Raw genomic sequence first — 21,439 nt, 5'->3', positions numbered from 1 at the left:
ACGGGGTTTCACCGTGTTAGCCAGGATGGTCTCGATCTCCTGACCTCGTGATCCACCCGTCTCGGCCTCCCAAAGTGCTGGGATTACAGGCTTCAGCCACCGCGCCCGGCCATATATGCAGGTTTTTTTCACCTGAACAGAAAATACTGTATTCTCAGGATGTAATACCCACATATACTGAGGGCTGCCTTTTCCTACACATCAACTATAGGACTTGAGTATGTCAGATTTTAGTGTATGTGAGGGTCCTAGAACCAATTCCCCACATGTACCTAGGGATAACTATATTTTCGGACCTAGGACCAAGAGGGAAAATTGAGATCATTATATAGGCACTTAATATAACCATTAAAATGTAACCATTTTTAGCTCATGGCTGTAGAAAAACAGACTGCCAACCTCTGCCCTAAAGGATCATCACTATAGAGTTTCAAGTGAGGCCACTGGGAGATCTGAGTCAGAAGGTCATAGAAAGGACAAGGTACCCCATTACCTGGACTTTAGGGCTCCACTCTCATTTTCTGTGGGGCCCCCAGGCACTCCAAATAGTCTTCCCAACCAGAGGCCCCTGCCTGGTGCCATTTCATCTGTGGGCAGGGGTCTCTCCTGTGCACCTTCTTCAGCTGCAGTCCCATGATGCCCCGGTGCCCATCGGGAAAGAGGAAAGCCCTCAGTACCCCCAGAGGCATAGACCCGGGAGGCCTGTGTCAGCTGCTCCCACCAGCTCCCTGGTGTGGGAAGGTTTGGAGAGTCTGAGGGGTCTGGAGCAGCTTCCTTGGAAGTCCCCCGAAGGCTCTGGGCCAGCCGGCCCCCCAAGTGCAGCATGGCTTGCATAGTCTGCTGCAGAGCCGGAGGCGGGCCTGGAGGGGCAGGCGCCTGAGGCGGGCCCAGGGGCAGGTGGTGGTGGTGCTCAAAGAGCAGGTCCAGGTGGAAGGTGAGCACCGACAAAGGCTGCAGCAGGAGCAGCAGCTCTGTGGACAGGGAGGGACAGCCACCATGGGCCAGGGAGAAGAATCCTGTTGGCAGGTACAGGAGGGAGAGCAGGCCTGGAAAAGAGCAGGCCAACATCAGCTTCTGCCCTGGACCTAGTCCCAGAGGACCCCCCAGAGCAGCCCACCAGTCAGCACACATCCTCCCAGGCCTCACTCTGCTGGGCACTGGGGCAGAGAGGAGGAAGGATGTAGTGAGCTATAGGACTGACATCCCTGTCTGCGTGGAACCTAGCCCAAATAGGAAGACACACACAGCAAGTGGTGACAAGTAACTGAGTGACAGTGCAAAGGCTACAGAGGAGGAGGACAGGAGAGCCATAGAAGCGCATACAAAACGGTGTGGGGGTTGGCCTAGTCTGAGGGTAGAGGTAAGGCCTCACTGGGGAAGGACTCAAAGGATGAATGACAGTTCATGAGGAAGCAGGAGGGGCAGGAGGTAGAGGAACAACATAAGCAGGTCCCTGGAGCAGGAAGGGCCAGGCAGGAAGACTGTTGGCAAGACCAGAGAAAGCCCTGGCCTCCAAGGCAGGGGAAGAGGGCAGAGGCCAGACAGCCAAGGCTTTGGGTCTTTCATCCTATGGGCGATGGGCCTCCTTAGAAAGTTTTAATTAGAAGAGTAATAAGATTGGAGATCTGGATTAATGGCATTCTGGCACCAGTGGGAACCAGCAGGAGAGAACCCTTTCCTTCCCATCCTCCCAGCCCATCAGCCCCATCCTCTCCCATCTGAACCTCTGACCTGCATCTTCCTGGAGACTGGAAAACCACAGCTCCAACTGCTTGGTGCTGGGGGAGAAAAGAGGGAATGGAAGTTCAGGGAGGTGGAGGACTCCAGTCCTCTCTGGGTGGAGGATGGGAGATGAGATTGGAAGGAGGGGGGGCCTTCTCTGGGGACATGAGGTACTAGTACTGTGTCCCACTCATGATGCTCTTGCAGTCCCAGGTCGTGGGAAGGGCACTGGGAAGAAGGCAACTCACTTGAGAAGGCCCAGGATAAAGGCATGGAAGCGGCTACGGCTGCTGCTCAGCGGGGCTAGACGGCTGACCTGGCTATACAGGGTTCCAAGGGAGCGGGTGCTGGAGCCTGAGAACGTGGGGTGCAGTCAGCCAAGCCCGGCCCAGCCCTGCGCACTGCTGGGTCCCACGCCCTCCTGGCTCACCTGGCTTCACCGACGCCTCCACCACGCTCCAGGGGCTGCTCCTGCGCTGCCCAGTGATGAGGTCCTTCCGGAAAGGCTTCAGCCCGTCCGCCACCAGGGCGTGGAGGGCCGGACAGAGGGTGGTCAGCACCAGGTGCCCCACATCCGGGCTCAGCCGGCTATCACCCAACTGGGCCTGGAGGCGGCGCGATGCGGATGGGTCCAGAGATCCCTCCAGCCACCTCCCGCCAACTGTTCCCGCACCCACCGCGGAGCTCCATTACTCTCCTCATCCCAACACCCTCCCTCCAGCCACCTTCACCTTCTGCACCAAGTTCCGGGCGGCCCCGAAATGCGAGATGATTTTATCCACGGAGGCGCTGATGGCTATCAGGAGACCTGGGAGGGAAGGGAAAGGGAAGACGCTAGGAGGCCGCGCCCCTACCCAGGCTTGCCCAAGGGGCGTGGAGAGACTGCCTTCGGACAGCCTGAGAGAGCAGGGCCGGGGGCGAGGGGCAGTTCATTTGGAAGCGCGGGGTCGGGAGTCAGGGTGCCCTACCTTTCTTCTGCTCCTGCAGCTGACCAGTCCCACTCTGGGCTTCTGCCATCCACAGCCGCTGGGCTCCGGGGACACCGGCGAAGGACCACGAACTACGGACTGGCGTAGGGAAGAAGGGCGTGGTGACACTTACCAAGGGTTATTCCGAGGACTCCGGGCTTCCACACAAGTTGTCTCCGGCGGGTCTCCCCGAAGGGGCTTGGGGAGAGGAGGCGCAGGGCCGCCTGGAGCACGGGGTAGCTCGACCCGAGCCCCGGAGTGAAATCCCGCACACTTCCCGGCACTCGCTGTCCCCCAGCCCCATCCCGGTTCCCGGTGCCCTCCCTCAGGGCACAGCCCCCACCTCCAGGATCCCGGAAATCCGGGAGCGAGACGGCAGCGCTCACCTCCCGCCTGCCCCGCTAGGGCCTGTAGGGCGGGAGAGGACAGCGCGCGGGGAGTGAGGTGCAACCCTGCGCACCGCCCCGGGGCTCAGTCCAGCCCGCGGAGCCCTGGGGAGCACGTGGGCGGCATGGACCAATGGAAAGACAGACAGAGGGGAAAGGGAGGAGACGGAGGGAGGCGAGACCCGAGGATTGGGAGGCTGGAAGGCGCCGGAAAGGGGAAACCCGGGTCCCGCAGCAGTCTTTCGGTGGAGGGTGCCCTCTTCATCCCGCATGGGACTGGACTCGCGGAGAGGGCGTGGCCAGAACCTCTAGTGCCAATGAGCTCCCGGGAGCTTCACCCTCCACCCCTCCCGAGCAAGGTGGGGGGACAGGCCCGAGATGCACAGGCCAAGGAATTCCACGGAGGGTGTGACCCAAAGTCCCTAACAACAGACTCGCTGGGAACCCCTAGACTTGGCATGGAGGCTGGGTAAACCCGTGTCCATTATGCCCAGGGGGGTCTGGAGGGAGAGGGGACCGGGCCACGGAGCAGGAAAGGCAACAACTTCCCCCCTCCAGCACTAGGAACGGGGCCAGATTCCCCAAAACCGACGAACTTGCTTGGAGTCGGCCGAAACTGAAGGGCGGGACCAAGCTGGGCAACCCCAGAAAAAAAGCGAAAATGGGGCCGGGCGATAGTGGGAGGGGCCTTGGAGTGGGAAGGGCGGCCCGCCTGAGGCGTGGCCCGCGGGGCTTGCCCGGGTCCGTCTTACGTAGCCTGGGCGGAGGCGATGGGCTCCTGGTCCAGCGAGGGGCCTTCGGCGGACGAGGTTGCGGTGGCAGCGGGGGGGCGGGTACCTGGCGGGGTGGGGGAGCCGCGGCGGGGAAGGTGCTACTTCTGGGAAAGAGCGGGGACAGCAGCAGTGCCAGCTCGGGGCTGGCCAGGCAGGGCAAGGCTCCCCGAGTCGGAGGCGAATAGGCTCCCACTGGGGACAGGCGGACGGGCAGCAGCTGCTCCTCTGGGGGGCTCGGCGCCCCCAGCAGCCGCAGCCCGGCGCCGGGCCACCCGGCCAGAGGAGCCAGGAGCAGAGACCCAGCTGCGCCTGCGCCCCCACCCTCCAACAGGGGGCGCCCGTCGGCCGAGAACCGGAAAACCAGGGGCCGAGGGAGCAGGAGGGGACCGGCTGCAGGCGGGATTGGCGGGGCCAGGCGCAGAGGGAAGGAGGGCAGCGGGATGGGCAGCCAGGCAAGGAGGGGCGGGAAGAAGAGGGAGCAAAGAATTAGTCCCGTAACCCAATGACCCACCCAGTTTCCCTTTCCCGGAGCGCTCCCTGGTAGAAGGGGCGGGGAGGATGGGTGACACAGAATGGAGGGAAGACAGGGGGCCGGATTGGAAGCCTAGGAGGCGTGAGCGGCAGAAGCCCAGCCCTCCTCCCGCTTCTTGCGACCTCTTACCCTCCAGGCCGGCCTGCGCGCCCGGCTTTCCCGGCTCCTTCGCGGCTGGGGCCTCCTCGCCAGCCGCTGGGCTGACAGCCCGGCCCTCCTCGGACTGCCCTTCCGCTATGGGCTGCAGTCCGGGTCGGTTCTTCTTCCTTCGGGGAGGGACAGGCGGGGGTGGGGGCCGAGGAGGGACCAAAGCCCAGCCAGCTGGGGGGTCTCGAGGCGGGACTGGCGGGGGTGGGGCCCGGCTTCGGGACCGGAGTTCCTTGAAGGTGGTGACTTCCCGAGGAGGTGCCGAGGAGCCACCCAGCGACCCCGAGGGGGGCAGCTCGGTGTCGGGCGAGAAGACTATGAGCCAGTCACTGCGATCTTTCTTGGCCTGCGGGACGAGGGGCAGCCCTGGGCCCCGCTTGCGCTTCTGGGCCAGCTCATGGAAGGACGTGATTGTCCGGTGGGGCACCGGCTCCTCGCTGACGTCACTTCTCCATCCTCCATCAATTTTCCCTGCATCTGTTTTCGAGCCAGAATCAGTTACCCTTGTGTTGGTTTTCCAACCAGAGTCGAATTTTTCAGGTTCATTTTTCCAGCTAGAGTTAACATTCCCGTTGTTTTTCCAACCAGTGTTATTGTTTTCCGTGGTTTTCCATTCAGCTTTAGTTTTCTCTGTGTCAATTTTCCAAATTGGGTTAATCTTCCAACTGGGCTCCGTTTTCCCAGCGTCGATTTTCCCATCATCCTCCTCTAAGAGCTCAGAAGTAGGGAGATCCTGCTCCGCGCTCTCATCCTCTTCCTCCAAGCCTGGGGAAGGGAGGTCCTGGCAGGTGGTCAGGGCGTTGCAGTTCGAGTCCAGGCCAGGATCGGGTGAAGAAGAAGCTCCGGAGCAGGAATCAGGAGAGCAGCAGAAGCTGTCCGGTGAGCAGGTGCCAGGGCCTGCTGAAGCCAGTGGGGAACCCTGCTCCAGGGGGATGATACTGGGCTGAGGGTGGGCATCCTCATCACCAGGGAGGTCCCGCAAGTAGACTGAGACAGGGGACTCATCGGGGCTAAGATCTGAGCAGGAGCTGAGCGAGGAAGAGCAGCCTGGGTCTGAGGGAGAGGCAGCCCCCTCTTCCTCCTGTGATGGGTCCTGCCGGTTTTCTAGGCCCGGACCGTGCTCCTGGCAGCACCGGCAGGGCACAGCTGGGCTGTTGGAATTGGCGTCCACCAGGGTGCCACTGCAGGGTCCCCTGCTCTCCTTGCCCCCAGTGTCTCCTGGGGGAGGGGATGTGCTCAAGGGCCCTTCCCGTAGCTCAGGACGACGGGACAAGTGCAGGCCCAGGGAGACGTGCTGGAGGTGGATGTGATTGAGGTTGCAGAGTAAAGCTCTCTGAGGAGACAGCATGGTGCCAGCGGCGATGGGATGGCTTCTAGAGAACCAGGAGGGTAGGGTCGCTCACATCCACCTACCTGGCAACCACAGGTGCAGACCTAGAAGACAGGGATGGCGAAGCCCAGCCAGTGAGGACAAGAGCTGCGGGAAGGACACCGAGGTGACTGACGACAGCAGCGGGCCTGAAGGCTCTGGCTGCATTGGAAGATATTTCAATGAGATGCAAATCGCAATCGACTGGCCATTAGTTTCCACTGCAGTGTTTGCAGGTGGAGTCAAATGTAACCCCCCCCGGGAATGGAGCCAGGAGGGTCAGAGAACGCGGCTGCGCTCTGGATTTCCGAAGGGGGGCGGGGGCCTGGAAGAGGTCCGGGCCCAGAATGGACCTCAGGGTCCCTGCTGCCGCAATCTGGCCCTGCCCTCCTGCCTACCCCTTCCTTCCAGAGGAAGGGACCCAGGGAGACCCACCCAGATGCCCTGAAAGGAGGCAGGGGATGGGGGTGGGGCGATATGCAGAGATTGCCTGGTGAATGCAGGAAAGGGGTGGGAGCTGGAGAGGAAAAGGATGGAGCAGCAGTCAGCTTGTCAACTCCGCATCTGCTGCCGCCTCGGCAGGGCTCCAGCCTGCGCCCTCGCCCCTCGGAACAGCGGTATGTCCATTCTCTCCGCATTCGTCTCCATCGTTCAGTCACCACCGCACCCCTTCTCTATTCATTTCTCCTGCTCCCTTGTCCTGCCCCGCCCCTCGTGCCCTGGTCCATCGGTCTACACCCATGGGCCGAGCCCTTCTCACCAGGGTCCTCCTGGAACCGCTCCGGCCTTGGGCTTGTCCGCGGCTCCCACGGTCCCCGCCCGGCGGGGCACAGAGTGGGAGGGGAGGGGCACTAGCACAACCCACTCTGCGCAGCGCATCTGCACCCCTTCGCGCATGGGCGTGGCGTAGCTCAGACCCGCCCCCAGCGCTTAGCGTCTTGTGTCACCCACCTAGCGGGTTTGATATATCCCAAGCTTTTGGCCCCGAGTGGGCCCTAATGCAAAGGCCCCTGGGTCCTGCTTCCGTGCAGCGAGTCCTCCCAGCACCCCACCCCGCACATTCTGGAAAGAGCCAGACTCTGGCTGCGCCGAGCAAGAACAGAACCACAAGAAGGTTACACAATTATTTATTGAGAGCCTCCTCTCCCCGCCCTTGCAATCTCTAGGTCACTTTTTCCGCTTGTAGATTTTGCGCGCAAGCCCCAGAAAGATGGCTGGGGGCAGGGGCGCTGCGTACTGTTCAATGAGAGCCATAATGTGGTTGTAACTGTCTTCCTCATATTGCAAGAACACAGCCTGCAGATCCAGCTCCTCATATAGTGCCTTAACCCGGGCCACTTTCTCAGCCTCCTTCTGCCCGTAATTTTCCTAAAAGGGGTTGGAAGACAGGAAAACGGGCTTGGCCTTCCCCAGAGCCTCCAGGACCTCTCCACTCCCCTCATTCTTATATTTCAGAACATCTCCAAAGCCACCCATTCCTTTCCTCCCTCCAATTTTCAAGTGTCTCTAGGTAGCTAAGATCCCAAGCTTCCCTTCCCTATCCCAAATATTCCCTACATATTGCCTCAGACCAGGTGTCCTCTACTCCAGGGTTTCTCAACCTTGGCACTATTGAAATTTGGGACCAGATAATCCTGTCTGGGGGAGCTGTTCTGTGTGCTACATGTTTGGCAACATCTTTGGCTCCTGCCAACTAGATGTCTGTACCACATGCACACACACAGAGTTGTGATGACGATGACAAAAAATGTCTGCTGACATTGCCAAATGTCCCCTCGGGAGAAAAACTGCCTCCAATTGAGAACCACTGCTCTATCCCTTTCCACTAGCTCAGGGACCCACCACCCTCTCTCAGGCACCTTCAGGATCTGGTACTGTTCCGGAGTGGCCCGTTGCAGACACTGAACCACCAGCCAGCTGCATTTGTTGTCCTGGATGTCAGTGCCAACTTTGCCGGTCACACTGGGGTCCCCAAAGAGGTCAAGGTAATCATCCTGGGTGGGGAGGGGGAAGGCAGCAAAGCAGGAAGGATGAGGTTCCTAGGCAGAGGAGGAGTGAAGCTGGTGCCTGTTCTCTGCTACTGTCTCCTGCCTTCCTACCTGAATCTGAAAGAACTCTCCCATCTCCAGCAGGATCTTCTTGGCATTGGCATGCTCCTTCTCACCATCAATTCCTGCCTATAGGGAAAGGTGGGTTAATAAGCCAAACCCCAGAGGTGCCTGCATCTTCCTGGCTGCTTCCTCCCATGGGGTCTTGCCCTACTATAGCCCCAAATCTCTCCTCTCTCTTCAGATATCTTGGCTTCCTGACCTAGACAGTCCTGACTGATGGTCCAACCTCATTCCCACTTATTTTTGGCTAGGACTTTCAGGGAGTCATAAAAGAGATGAATCCACTTATTTTTGGCTAGGACTTTCAGGGAGTCATAAAAGAGATGAATCCATTCTAGAGGGGCACAGCCTGTCTTCCCTCACAAATGTCAGTCCCCAAGTCATTCTGATCCATCTTCCTAATATTTTTGCCACCTCCAACTTCTTTCAAGATGAAAAGGAAATGTAGAGAAGCAAGGTCAGAGTAGACAGTTAATCCCACTGACTGCCTTTAATCCATTCTTTTCCCTCTCAACGTGGTTGATCTCCTCCGCACTCCTATCCATACTCAGATGCAGGATATACTGTTCCCCTATTAAGTGCTAAGCACTTTCGTATCCCTTGCTTTGCTTAATCTTTTTTTTTTTTTTTTTTTTTTGAACGGAGTCTCGCTTTGTCGCCTGGGCTGGAGTGCAGTGGCCGGATCTCAGCTCACTGCAAGCTCCGCCTCCCAGGTTTAGGCCATTCTCCTGCCTCAGCCTCCCGAGTAGCTGGGACTGCAGGCGCCCGCCACCTCGCCCGGCTAGTTTTTTGTATTTTTTAGTAGAGACGAGGTTTCACTGTGTTAGCCAGGATAGTCTCGATCTCCTGACCTCGTGATCCGCCCGTCTCGGCCTCCCAAAGTGCTGGGATTACAGGCTTGAGCCACCGCGCCCGACCTGCTTCATCTTTAGAGTCCTGTGAAGTAGGAATTTTATCCCCAGTTGAGGAAGAGACTCAGTGAGACTGACTTGCTCAAGGTCACACAGCCTTTCACCAGGCGTAGCAGTGTTCACGTTTGCTGCTCCATGCCTTCCTGCCCAAAAGCCCCCATTAGCAGAGGAGAAGGCTGAGGAGGCTCACTTACCATGTACATGGCTGCAGCTATAGGAAGGTAGAAGGAGTAGAAAGCTGTCTTGTACTTGACAATAGATTTATACCTGAGTAGGGGGAGAAGAGAAACTCCTCAGGAGGGCAACGCGCATCCTGAGCCCTACCTCGCTGTCCAGACATGGTTCGCACTGTCACTCACCTCTTTTCAGTGAATCTGCCAAGATCCACATTGCCCTGGGGGGCTGTGATGAGGTCCAGGGTCTGCCCAATCTCAGTCTGATAGGAACTCTAAGGAAGACAAAGATGGCCCATGAGCCAGGCTTTCTCAAGATATACGAAACCCTGGTATCCTGAGCCCAACATCCCATAGCAGCTGACAACTGGGCAGAATCAGAAAGGCAACAGAAGGGGAGAAAGCCCCAAAACTCAAGGCCTATATTCATATACACCGTCCTTTATCACCCTTTCTTCCAATTACACAGGGACAGAGAAGCCCCTTCTTGCCACTACCACCACCCCACTTCCCAACTCCCTTCCTCGCTTTCTTTCCCTTCCAGGCACCCTGCAATCCTGTACCCTGAAACCAGGCTAGATGAGCATGGCCTATAAAGGCCAAGGCTACCATGGGCACCCTCTGGGCATCGGGCCCTGTCTGCAGCACACCTGAAGGAAGAGCTCGATCAGGTTCAGGTAATAGGGCTGCTCCCGGCAATAGAGCTTCAGCAGGCGGTAGATACATGCTTCCAGGAGGATAGCATCATTGATGGCATCCAAACCCACACCCGGCTATCATGACAGAGAAAAACAAGCAATGAATCTCTAGTCTCGGTTCATACTAAGAGCCATCATCCCAACACCTCAACCAGGCCGTATATACCACCTCCCTGTGGCCTGTCCCCATACCCACTGCTACTTTCCTGCCCACCACTACCTTCTGATACCAGCAGATCTGTCCACGGCGGGTGAGGGATGAATCCATGATGTCATCTGTCACCAGGAAGAAAGCTTGCAGCTAGGAAGAGTGGAATAAGACCTGCAGGGCTCATTACTGTTCCTTCTATCAGCAACAGAGCTGCTACTTTATATCTATATCTGTATATAGTTTTGCTTTTTTTTTTGGTGGGGGACAGAGTATCACCATTATCCAGTGCAGCGGTGCAATCACGGCTCACTGTAGCCTCTACCTCCCAGGCTCAAGTGATCCTCCCACTTCAGCTTCCTGAGAACCTGAGACCACAGGCACACACCACATGCCTGACTTTTTTTTTTTTTTCAATTTATTTTTTGTAGAGACAGGGTCCTACTATGTTGCTCAGGCTGGTTTTGAACTCCTGGGTTCAAATGATCCTCCTGCCTCAGCCTCCCAAAGTACTGGGATTACAGGCATGAGGCACCCGGCCACAGCTGCTGCTTTTGATAGTCTCTATGAGCTGGGAAAGTCAGGATGGGGAGGCAGAAGACTTCTGTGCTATGGAGACTTGGAAAGTGATATAACCTGTTTGACTCAGACTCCTCGCCTATAAAATGGAACTAAAACACTCTTGTTTTAGGTAAGAAACTAGAACAGATCTTTGACATCTCTAATGAGCCCTAGATTAGGCCTGGTATCAGGGAGATTAGGAAACACCTTCATATACCGTACTCTATTCTTGCCAAACACCTCAATGAATGCTTCAAGTAAGATTTATTCACGCAATTGACTTTACATTACTTCCTAAATAAAAGAAGGTTATTCCCACATTGCCCCCAGCACTGTGTGTGAACACCCCGATGACCAGGAACACAGACTTACCTAAAGGAGCTCCTTAGCAGTACAGGTTAATCAGGTGGAACTGAAATCTGACTTTGACCTATGAGTCTTAGACATCTTTAAACATTTTTAAACACTAATTTTAATTAAGGGCTTACTCTTCTGAGTGCCCATCTGAAGGTACCTGAACGTGTCGGGTTTCCCACTAGACCATGAACTCCTTGGAAGCAAAGACAGTAACTTCTCCCTCTTAGCATTTGCAGAGCCTAGCACACCACTAGGCCTGGAGTGAGAGTCTCCTAAACACTTGTCTGACAAAGAAATTAAAGAATAAAACACTCTAACATTCCCTGTGATACTTCCTGCAGTCAGTCATACTATATGTTTTGGTTCCTTAAATAGCTTTTCTTTTTTTTTTTTTTTTTTTTTTGAGATAGAGTCTCACTCTGTTGCCCAGGCTGGAGTGCAATGGCGCCATGTGGGCTCACTGCAAGTTCCACCTCCCAGATTCAAGTGATTTTCCTGCCTCAGCCTCCCAAGTAGCTGGGACTATAGGCGCCCGCCACCACCAACTGCTAGCCTGGCTAATTTTTGTATTTTCATTCAGTAGAGATGGGGTTTTGCCACGTTGGCCAGGTTGGTCTTGAACTCCTGACCTCAAGTGATCTGCCTCCCAAAGTGCTGGGATTACAGGCATGAGCCACCGTGCCTGGCCTAATTTTGTATTTTCAGTAGAGATGGGGTTCCTCCATGTTGGTCAGGCTGGTCTCGAACTCCCGACCTCAGGTGATCCACCTGCCTCAGCCTCCCAAAGTGTTGGGATTACAGGCATGAGCCACTACACTTGGCCTAAAAGACATGGTTTTTAAGACTTCATCCCATCCTGGCTGGGTGCGGTGGCTCAAGCCTGTAATCCCAGCACTTTGGGAGGCCGAGACAGGCGGATCACGAGGTCAGGAGATCGAGACCATCCTGGCTAACCCGGTGAAACCCCATCTCTACTAAAAATACAAAAACCAGCCGGGCGAGGTGGCGGGCGCCTGTAGTCCCAGCTACTCGGGAGGCTGAGGCAGGAGAATGGCGTAAACCTGTACTCCATTCCAGGCGACAGAACAAGAATCTGCCACAAAAAAAAAAAAAAAAAAAAAAAAAAAAAAAAAAAAGACTTCATCCCATCCTAATCCTGTGTGCTATAGTCGATCCACATTGCAAAGGAAGCATGCAACACCGCCTGCCAGAACCCAGCATGGGCCGTGGGGAAAGGACCATTGCAACAATCACTGCTACTGTTATAGGCAGAGTCCTCAGGGAAGGAGGTATCCATCTGCACCTTTACCTCTGACCTAACCCCAGAAGAGTAGTGTGGAGGTCCTGAGCTTCCCACATCGAAGGCACATGTTTAATTGACTCTGTGTTTATTTGGAGTCGCATGGTTTCCCTGAAGCCACCCATTCACGGCCTCTCCCAAGGGTGACTGCAAGGACAATCTCATTTTGGCCACCACCACTCAACCATGATGGTCTCCAAGAGAATTAATTCCATGGCCTCCCCACATTTCCTCTGCCTCCTAGCACTGATTCTTAACCCCACCAGCACTTTCTATTTATTAGGGAAAATTAAAAAAAAAAAAAACCCAGGACACGCACAGTGGCTCACACCCGTTATCCCAGTACTTTGGGAGGCCAAGGCAGGCAGATCACTTGAGCCCAGGAGTTCAAGACCAGCCTGGGCAACATAGACTCCATCTCTACAAAAAAAACTATTTAAAAAGCTGGGCATGGTGGCGGGCACCTGCAGTCTCAGCTACTTGAGAGGCTGAGGTGGAAGGATAGCTTCAGCCCAGGAGGTCGAGGCTACAGTATGCCATGACTGCAGCACTGCGCTCCAACCTGGGCAACAGAGCAAGACTGCAAGACTCTGTCTCTAAAAAAAAAATTGGGACCAGGCGCGGTGGCTCAAACCTGTAATCCCAACACTTTAGGAGGCCAAGATGGGCAGATCACTTGATGCCACAAGTTCAAGACCAGCCTCAGCAACATGGCGAAACCTAGTCTCTAAAAAAAAAAAAATTAGCCAGGTAGAGGCTCCCTCCTGTAGTCTCAGCTACTTGGGAGGTTGAGGTGGTGGGAGGGTGGCTTTTGCTCCAGAGGCAGAGATTCCAGTGAGCCAAGATCATGCCACTGCACTCCAGCCTGGGTAACAGAGTGAGACTCTGAATCAAAAAAAAAAAAAAATTAAAAATTTTTAAAAACGCTGGGTGCGGTGGCTCACGCCTGTAATCCCAGCACTTTGGGAGGCCAAGGCAGGTGGGTCATGAAGTCAGGAGATTGAGACCATCCTGGCTAACACGGTGAAACCCCATCTCTACTAAAAAAATACAAAAAAATTAGCCAGGCACGGTGGCGGGCACATGTAGTCCCAGCTACTCGGGAGGCTGAGGCAAGAGAATGGCGTAAACCCGGGAGGCAGAGCCTGCAGTGAGCCGAGTTTGTGCCACTGCACTCCAGCCTGGGAAACAGAGTGACACTCCGTCTTAGAAAAAAAAATTTTTTTTAAACTTACAGGTGAACCTGGGGTGCTGCCAGGGTTAAGAACTGATTCTAAGCCAGGCACAGTGGCTCACACCTGTAACACCTGTAATCCCAGCACTTCGGGAGGGCGAGGCAGATGGTCAGGAGTTCCAGACCAGCCTGACCAATATGGTGAAACCCCGTGTCTACTAAAAATACAAAAATTAGCCAGGCATGGTGGCAGGCGCCTGTAATCCCAGCTACTTAGGAGACTGAGGCAGGAGAATTGCTTGAACCTGGGAGACGGAGGTTGCAGTGAGCCGAGATGGTGCCACTGCACTCCAGTCTAGGCAACAGAGCGAGATTCCGTCTCAAAAAAATAACGAACTGATTCTACCAGTCAACCACTGGCCCCTCGAGGTCTTGCTTCCCTTGGCCCCCATAGCTTGGCTCCTCTGCTCTGCCCTCATCCTCCTTCCCTTCCGCCCTTGCCTGTCATCTCCATATTTTGAATCCCTCAGCCCCTCAGCATCCCTGGATGCCATGGGCCTATTACCTCCTTAGAAGCAAATCTCTATTCCCCAGACCCGTCTATCTCCCTGACAAGTTCCAGACTGGAATTTCCACCGCCCACAGGACAGGCAGATCCACCTGCTCCACCCATACCAAGAACGTACCCGTGCTGACTGTGGTCAGCACGTCTTCCCTTGAGCCAGCTGCTCCTCTCAGGCCAGGAACTCAGCATCATCATCACTCACAAAGTTCTGTATGCTCTTCCCTTTTGGGCTCACTGCCACCCTCCTTGGGCATGGCACCCCTCTCAGAACCTAGTCCCCCTACCACTAATGAAAGCTTTAGGCCATGCCAGCAAATAGACACCTTCAAGATCAAGACGAACTGGTATAGAAGACAAGGGGATGTGGGGATTGGAGCAAACCAGAGAAAGCACACAGAAGAACACATGCCGTCTTCGGGAAGTTACATCCACTCAGCTTCAGCCAATTGTTGCTATGCGGAAACATGGACCCAAATCTTACAATTTCCCAAGCCATGCTAGAAATCTAGGTTTTAGTATGAAATCTCTTTGTTAAATTTAGGAGACTTAATTGTAAAACATTTTCAAAAAACTATCAGCAAGCTGCCAGTTTTCAATCTCTGCTTCTGAATAGCCATTGGAAGACCTCTGTCATTTTTTCTTTTTCTTTTTGAGACAGAGTTTCACTGTTGTTGCCCAGGTTGGACTGCAATGGTGCAATCTCAGCTCATCGCAACCTCCGCCTCCCAGGTTCAAGCGATTCTCCTGCCTCAGTCTCCCAAATAGCTAGGATTACAGGCATGCGCCACCATATCCAGCTAACTTTGTATTTTTAGTAGAGATGGGGTTTCTCCATGTTGGTCAGGCTGGTCTTAAACTCCGGAACTCAGGTGATCCGCCCCCCTTGGCCTCCCAAAGTGCTGGGATTTCCGGAACTCAGGTGGTCCGCCCCACTGGGCCTCCCAAAGTGCTGGGATTGCAGGCGTGAGCCACCATGCCCAGCCTCCTCTGTCACTTTTATAGCCATCCTCTGCTCAAAGGAAAGAGCTGACACCTCCCTGCCCAGTCTTAAGGCCCCAGTCCACACTGTCTACAACTATCTACAGCCATCTTCATACCTAATGCCAAAAGAGGCTCCCCACATTAGTTAACCCTTGGAGTGATTCACTCTAAATTTGGCCATAGAACACTAGACACAAAGAAACACAAACACAACCCAGAAATAAGTTTCAGGCTCATCCCTCCCTTTCCCACCCAAGTCACCACCACTGCAGGAAACTTCTACTCCTTCCCCTACCCCTCTCACCAGTTCCACACACCAGCCCACAGTCCAGGCCCGCTGGAGACTATCAGCATCCTGTTTCCTTGGCTCCACCAGCTCCCGGAACGCTACTACCACCGTCAAACCCCGGTGATACTTGCCTCCAATGGCATTGTACTCCAGGACCTGGAGGGCAAGGGAAGAGGGACAGGGTATCAGGGTACATACAGAAGCTACTGTGAGTTTTCTCCTTGCTCTCTCCCATTTCTAACCACCCCCTAACTTTATCCTCCCCAACCCCAACTCCTCTTCAAGGAGCCTCTGGAATTGCTACTGTCTTTACTCCTTTTCCAAATTTCTGGAGCAAAGCTAGAAGAGGTCCCAGTGCCCAGGTACATTCTTTCTGCATGGTCTACCCTAGTAAATTTATTTATTTATTTATTTATTTATTTATTATTTTATTTTATTTTGAGATGAAGTCTCACTCTGTTGCCTAGGCTGGAGTACAGTGGCACGATCTTGGCTAACTGCAACCTCTGTCTCCCGGGTTCATGCAATTCTCCTGCCTCAGCCTCTCAAGTAGCTGGGATTACAGGTGCCCACCACCATGCCCATCTAGCTTTTGTATTTTTAGTAGAGACAGGGTTTCACCATGTTGGCCAGGCTTGTTTCGAACTACTGACCTCAAGTCATCCACCTGCCTCAGCCTCCCAATAAATTTAAAACCTCCATAGTGCAGATTAAATGCTGCTCCCAAGCCCAGACAGGGCTTGAACCCACGGAAAACTCAGTACACGCTATAGGGATGACTGGCTTGTTCAGTCCCCTCCCCAAGTTCCTTCCCCATCCCCACCTCTCCTAGACTTCCCCTTCCCAACCCATCCCTACTTTTCCAACCACCTCTGCCTACCCAGAGTTCAACCCTCCTGCAAATGATAAGCCTCCTTCACTACATTAAGACAAAGCCTCTCCAAAGTTGGCCAAAAGACAGCTTACAGGGGACCCAAGCTGTGGGATCCATCTCCCACTCCTCCAGTGGTGTCCCCTCTTGCATCTCACTTTACCTTCTGCTGCCCTGCTCTCAATCAGACCTAACTAACAGGGAAGACTTCATCTCGCTATGTCACTCAGGCTGGAGTGTAGTGGTGCAATCGCAGCTCACTGCAACCTCCACCTCCCAGGTTCAAGCGATTCTCCTGTCTCACCCTCCCGAGTAGCTGGGACTACACTACGCCTGGCTAATTTTTGTATTTTTAGTAGAGACAGGGTTTCACCATGTTGACCAGGCTGGTCTCGAACTCCTGACCTCATGATCCCCCCGCCTCAGCCTCCCAAAGTCCTGGGATTACAGGCATGAGCCACCATGCTAGGCCAAGACTCTCTTTTAATCCCCATCCCAGTATAGGCAAAGCCCCCCTTTCCCTTGATTCCCCTCAGATATATGAGATAGACAGCATTTATAAAAAGAATTTTAATAGATACTCCAGAATCAACAGGAAAAAAATTGTCAAGTATCACAGCAATAGTTCATGTCCTAGAATAAGGGTTTCTAATGATACAATAACTTTCTCAGGCCCCAGGGAGATAGGACAATATCAGACTGTCTTCCTCCCAGGTCTCTGCCAAGGTATCAGCTTCTGATTTCAGGACACAAAATCTAAGACTTGCCAGGTTCAAGGCCTCCACCCCCAAGCAAAGCAGTTTGGATGACTTTTGGATCAGAGCCAAAAGTCAGGTTTATGGACTGAGTAAGTATACTTGCCCAGGCCCCAACCTCTCCAGAGCAGACTCGAGTCCCTCAGGTAAACGCTTTCTTGGCCAGGCGCAGTGGTTCATGCCTGTAATCCTAGCACTTTGGGAGGCCGAGGTGGGTGGATCACCTGAGGTCAGGAGTTCAAGACCAGCCTGACCAACACGGTGAAACCCCATCTCTACTAAAAATACAAAAATTTGCTGGGTGTGGTGGCACACGCCTATAATCCCAGCTAGTCGGAAGGCTGAGGCAGGAGAATCGCTTGAACCTGGGAGGTGGAGGTAGCAGTAAGCCGAGATCCGGCCACTGCACTCCAGCCTGGGCGACAGAGCGAGACTCCGTCTCAAAAAAAAAAAAAAAAAACTTCACAGTGTGGGAGCAGGCCCGAGCATAGGTGCTCAAAGGCCCTATTGCAGAATTTTAGGGAGTTTAAATACCCTCTACTTAGAGTACACCCTATGTAAATGGAGAGGATGAAGTAAAGTTACAAAGTCATTTACTTGGCCTAGGCCCTATGAAGAGGATATTTCCTGTCATAGCTGAAGTGTGAATCGGCCTTATGTTCCCTGCCTCCAGACCCTGTTTTCCTGCCTCAGTACCTTATAAGGTACCTAGAATAATCAAATTCATAGTAACAGAAAGTAGAATGGTGGTTTCCTGGGGCTAATGGGAGAGGGAATGAGGAGTTGTTGTTTCATGAGTACAGAGTTTCATCTGAGAAGTTGAAAAAAATTCTGTAGATGGGTGGTGATAATGGCTGCACAACAATGTGAATGTACTTAATGCCACTTAGCTGTACAGTAAATGGTTAAAGTGGTCAATTTCACTTACAGGACAGGCACAGTGGCTCACGCCTGTAAGCTTAGCATTTTGGGAGGCTGAGGGGAGAGGATCACTTGAACCCAGAAGTTTGGGGTTGTGCCCAGAAGCTATGATTGTGCCACTGCACTCCAACCTGGGCAACAGAGAGTGACCTTTCTCAAAAAAATTTGTCTTTTGCTGGGCGCAGTGGCTCACACCTGTAATTCCAGCATTTTGGGAGGCCAAGGTGGGCAGATCACCTGAGGTCAGGAGTTCGAGTCCAGCATGACCAACATGGCAAAACCCTGTCTCTACTAAAAATACAAAAAAGGCTGGGCATGGTGACGGGTGCCTGTAATCCCAACTACTCAGGAGTCTGAGGCAGGAGAATCACTTGAACCCGGGAGGCAGAGGTTGGAACCCGGGAGGCAGAGGTTGCAGTGAGCCAAGATCGCGCCATTGCACTCCAGTCTGGGCGACAGAGCAAGACTCTGTCTCAAAAAAAAAAAAAAAACTTCACTTATGTATATTTTACCATACCATATTTTTTTAATTATGTAAATTTTACCATAATTTTAAAAATTAAAAATCATTGTGCATACCCAGAAAGGAATTAGAGGGAGATCCAGCAAAGTATCATTACATGAAAAATTACAGCAGGTCACGATGGCTAACACCTGTAAACCCAGGTGTTTACTGCAGCCTCTCTCTCCGCCTCCCGGGTTCAAGAGAGTCTCCTGCCTCAGCCTCCCAAGTAGCTGGGATTACAGGCTTGCACCACCATACCCAGGTAACTTTGTAATTTTTTTTTTTTTAGTAGAGATAGGTTTTCCCCATGTTGGTCAGGCTGGTCTTGAACTCCCAACCTCAGGTGATCTGCCTGCCTCGGCCTCCCAAAGTGCTGGGATTACAGGCGTAAGCCACCATGCCTGGACTTTTATTTTTTTGAAACAGAATCTCTCTCTGTTGCCATTGCCCAGGCTGGAATGCAGTGGTGCAATCGCAACTTCTGCCTCCCAGGTTCAAGCAATTCTCCCTGCCTCAGCCTCCTGAGTAGCCGGGATTTACAGCTGCCTGCCACCTCGCCCGGCTAATTTTTGTATTTTTAGTAGAGAGGGGGTTTCGCCATGTTGGCCAGGCTGGTCTTGAACTCCTGACCTCAGCTGATCCACCCCTCTCAGCCTCCCAAAGTGCTGGGATTAAGGCTGGTCTCAAACTCCTGACCTTAAATGATCTGCCCACCTCGGCTTCCTAGGGTGCTGGGACTACAGATGTGCACTACCACACCTAGCTAATTTTTAAGTCAGCTTAGCCACCATGCCCAGCCTTAATTCAATTTTGACACTATTTACTTGGAGCTATCACAGACCACATAGGTTAAGGGCTCAGTCCTGAGAGAACTTCCCCTACCCACTTCAGATAAATCGCAAGTTCTCTAGCCGGGTGTGGTGGCTCACACCTGACCAGCACTGTGGGAATCCAAGGCAGGTGGATCACAAAGTCAGAAGTTTGAGACCAGCCTGGTTAACATAGTGAAGCCCCGTCTTCACTGAAAATACAAAAATTAGCCAGGACTGATGGCGGGCATCTGTAATCCCAGCTACTCAGGACACTGAGGCAGGAGAATCGCTTGAACCCAGGAGGTGGAAGTTGCAGTGAGCTGAGATCACACCACCACACTCCAGCCTGGACAACAGAGCCAGACTCTGTTTCAGGGGGAAAAAAAAAAAAAAAAAGCTTTCTCTCACATCTGTCAAAAGTCCCTCATAAGCCACGGGTGAATCCCACGTATACAGAGCAACCGAACCAAAGGCTCACTCCCCCAAGTCATGAATCCCTCACCTCCTTGAGCCGGGCAATAGCATCTCCTGTCTCTGGGTGCCCCATCTCATCCTCAGTCAGCACCCTAACGATCTGGGAGAAGTGCTGAACAAAATCTTGCTTTTCTTGGGCATAAACATCTGATTTCTGGTCTCCGTTCATTCTGAGGGAGGAGCAAAGGGCTCTGAGTAGAAGGAAAAACAAGTCAGAAACCTGATCAGCTGATCCCCTCCCCAAGGCCCTCACCCCAACCACACTCACCGAGGTTCCTCTGTCCACGCTTGGCACCAGCAGCGGGCACTGTGCCAGGCCAGGACTGGGTACCCGTGCACCAGGGAGGGCCGCCGTAGGGAACCCAGCCACCTCTCCCGGGGTGCCCAGTAGGGGGCTGGCAGCAGGAAGACCCCCACAGATCTCAACCAGCGGGACAGGGGCATCCTGGGAGTGGCATAGGGAGGGGGCGCCAAGCACTCCCTGCAGGAGCAAGCACCAAAGGCAGAGGCATGGTGGCCGCTACCCAGATAACTCCCACCCCAGCCTTAGCCCAGAGTGCCCCTCCCTCTTGTGGAATGTGCTTGGGGACAACAACAAGGATATGCAGGGAACAAAAAGTATGGCTGGGTGACGGAGACCCAACAAATCGCCACTTACAATAAACAGGCTAGAACTCAGTGCCTTCAAGACGGCGTGCACAAGGCTGGGTAAGGAGGTGGTACAGAGTACTGGATTAGGGGCTGAAAGGACCCTTAAGTCATTCTATTTTACACAAGCCAAACTGAGGCTCTAGGAGGTAGGAAGATAGTAGAGGCAAAGCCAAATCTAGAACCCAGGTCTCCCCTGGGCAATGGAGAGGGGTGCCCAGGGTCTGAGTTACGCCCCAAAGAGGGGAGAAGCACTGGGGCGAGAACCCATAGGTGCTGCGTCCATATTGTCCGGGGTGCTGGAACCGCGCGTCCCAAGCCTCACAGGAATCGCTAGGACTGAGCAGACAGGCTCGCAGCAACTCTGGACGAGAGAGAAGGGCTCGCAGCAAAGGAGTAAACCAGGGTCCGGGAATATTGGCGGTTCCAGAAAAACACAAGGGCAGAGTTTGGAAGTCTCCGCACCCCCCGAAGACCAGCCAGTCTAGCCCACCGACCTTCAAAACGGACACAACAGGCTGGCCTTCTGATGCCTCACAGTATCGTTACAGAAGTAAGGCCCGGTATCGGCCCCCTTCCTCCAAGGCCCAGCACACATACTCTCTCACCTGTTCCCAGATGCGGATTCCTGCTCCGTTCCGCTAATTGGCGGGTACTCCTGAAAGCAGAATCCGCTCCGCGCTGGGCTCTCTGGATCGAGTAGTTCCCACTCTCCCCAAGTTATGGGTGGAAATGTATAATTAGACTACAACTCCCAGAGTGCCCGCGGGAGGGACCGATAACGCGATCCTGCGTGGCCTGGCTGGGTGGAGACGAGCCGCGCTGATTGGCTGCTGGCCCTCGTGTGAGCATGGCGCACGGTGACGGACGACCAATAGAAGGGCTGAAGCCTAGAGGTCTAGGCTGGAGGCATCAGTGCCGGAAGCGAGCCAGGCTGGGAACGCCCCCGCTGTGGCTCCGGCTGCCTCTTACTCAACTTCAGTTTTCATTATCTTCCTGGGCAGCTGATTGGTACGTTAGTAAAACGCAACAGAACTAGCTTTCTCACTTATTAGTTCCCTAACTTTAGGCAAATCATTTAACTTCTCTGATCCTCAGTGAACTTCCTTGAGATTAGCTTACCTCATTTGTTGAATGAGGGTGGTAATACCACGAGGTAATGTGTGTAAAGTGCTTTAAGGGCTTAAGAAAAATGAGTCTTGGGCCGGGCACGGTGGCTCACGCCTGTAATCCCAGCACTTTGGGAGGCCGAGGCGGGTAGATCATGAGGTCAGGAGTTCGAGACCAG

General features: G+C 53.9%; 3 protein-coding genes across 12 annotated transcripts in view; 1 reads left to right on the top strand and 2 right to left on the bottom strand.

Annotated features, from left to right (window-relative positions):
* RUSC1 (RUN and SH3 domain containing 1) overlaps positions 1-6,997 on the bottom strand; it is a 10,306-nt gene extending 3,309 nt beyond the window's left edge. The window contains exons 1-9 of one of the 6 annotated variants that reach the window (XM_011928348.1): positions 6,849-6,997; positions 4,511-5,962; positions 3,829-4,239; positions 2,691-2,789; positions 2,454-2,530; positions 2,153-2,327; positions 1,971-2,076; positions 1,732-1,778; positions 494-1,046 (exon numbers count right to left, since the gene is read on the bottom strand). In XM_011928348.1, coding sequence (XP_011783738.1) covers positions 494-1,046; positions 1,732-1,778; positions 1,971-2,076; positions 2,153-2,327; positions 2,454-2,530; positions 2,691-2,789; positions 3,829-4,239; positions 4,511-5,876 — 2,834 coding nt within the window. In that variant the 5' untranslated portion in view covers positions 5,877-5,962; positions 6,849-6,997. Of the gene's footprint in view, positions 1-493; positions 1,047-1,731; positions 1,779-1,970; positions 2,077-2,152; positions 2,328-2,453; positions 2,531-2,690; positions 2,790-3,033; positions 3,688-3,828; positions 4,240-4,510; positions 5,963-6,657; positions 6,801-6,848 lie in introns of those variants that run through there. The other 5 variants (XM_011928349.1, XM_011928350.1, XM_011928351.1 and 2 more) reach the window with 5 other exon arrangements.
* RUSC1-AS1 (RUSC1 antisense RNA 1) lies at positions 3,447-6,910 on the top strand (the record flags this gene model as incomplete). The annotated part of the gene is given in 3 exon segments (XM_011928503.1): positions 3,447-3,545; positions 5,955-6,462; positions 6,465-6,910. Coding segments are annotated over 2 exon segments (747 nt in total), but the record flags the coding sequence as incomplete, so codon positions are not given.
* Positions 6,998-7,008: 11 nt separating the features above from the next.
* On the bottom strand, positions 7,009-20,977 carry FDPS (farnesyl diphosphate synthase). 5 transcript variants are annotated; one of them, XM_011928355.1, is made up of 11 exons: positions 20,760-20,977; positions 19,772-19,948; positions 19,532-19,694; positions 15,181-15,321; positions 10,011-10,091; positions 9,743-9,865; positions 9,279-9,367; positions 9,114-9,186; positions 7,997-8,074; positions 7,757-7,891; positions 7,009-7,265 (listed from the first exon to the last, which is right to left on the bottom strand). In XM_011928355.1, exons 2-11 carry the CDS (start codon positions 19,945-19,947, stop codon positions 7,065-7,067), a joined length of 1,260 nt encoding a protein of 419 aa, XP_011783745.1. In that variant the 5' UTR covers position 19,948; positions 20,760-20,977; the 3' UTR covers positions 7,009-7,064. The 5 variants fall into 5 exon arrangements, with proteins under 5 accessions (XP_011783745.1, XP_011783746.1, XP_011783747.1 ...); XM_011928356.1 differs by having other exon boundaries at positions 20,649-20,826; XM_011928357.1 differs by lacking the exon at positions 19,772-19,948.
* Positions 20,978-21,439: the final 462 nt, after the last annotated feature.

This window comes from Colobus angolensis, unplaced genomic scaffold (assembly GCF_000951035.1).
Source record: "Colobus angolensis palliatus isolate OR3802 unplaced genomic scaffold, Cang.pa_1.0 Scaffold77, whole genome shotgun sequence".
NCBI lineage: Eukaryota > Metazoa > Chordata > Mammalia > Primates > Cercopithecidae > Colobus > Colobus angolensis.
This window is presented reverse-complemented; position numbering and strand designations above follow the sequence as displayed.

Excerpts from the sequence above, each read along its gene's own strand:
- FDPS (XM_011928355.1), bottom strand. The coding sequence starts at position 19,947 with ATGCCCCTGTCCCGCTGGTTGAGATCTGTGGGGGTCTTCCTGCTGCCA. Across the intron at positions 9,187-9,278 it reads GGCAGATTCACTGAAAAGAG|GTATAAATCTATTGTCAAGT; the intron begins GTGAGTGACAGT and ends CCCCCTACTCAG. Across the intron at positions 7,892-7,996 it reads GAGAGTTCTTTCAGATTCAG|GATGATTACCTTGACCTCTT; the intron begins GTAGGAAGGCAG and ends CTCCCCACCCAG.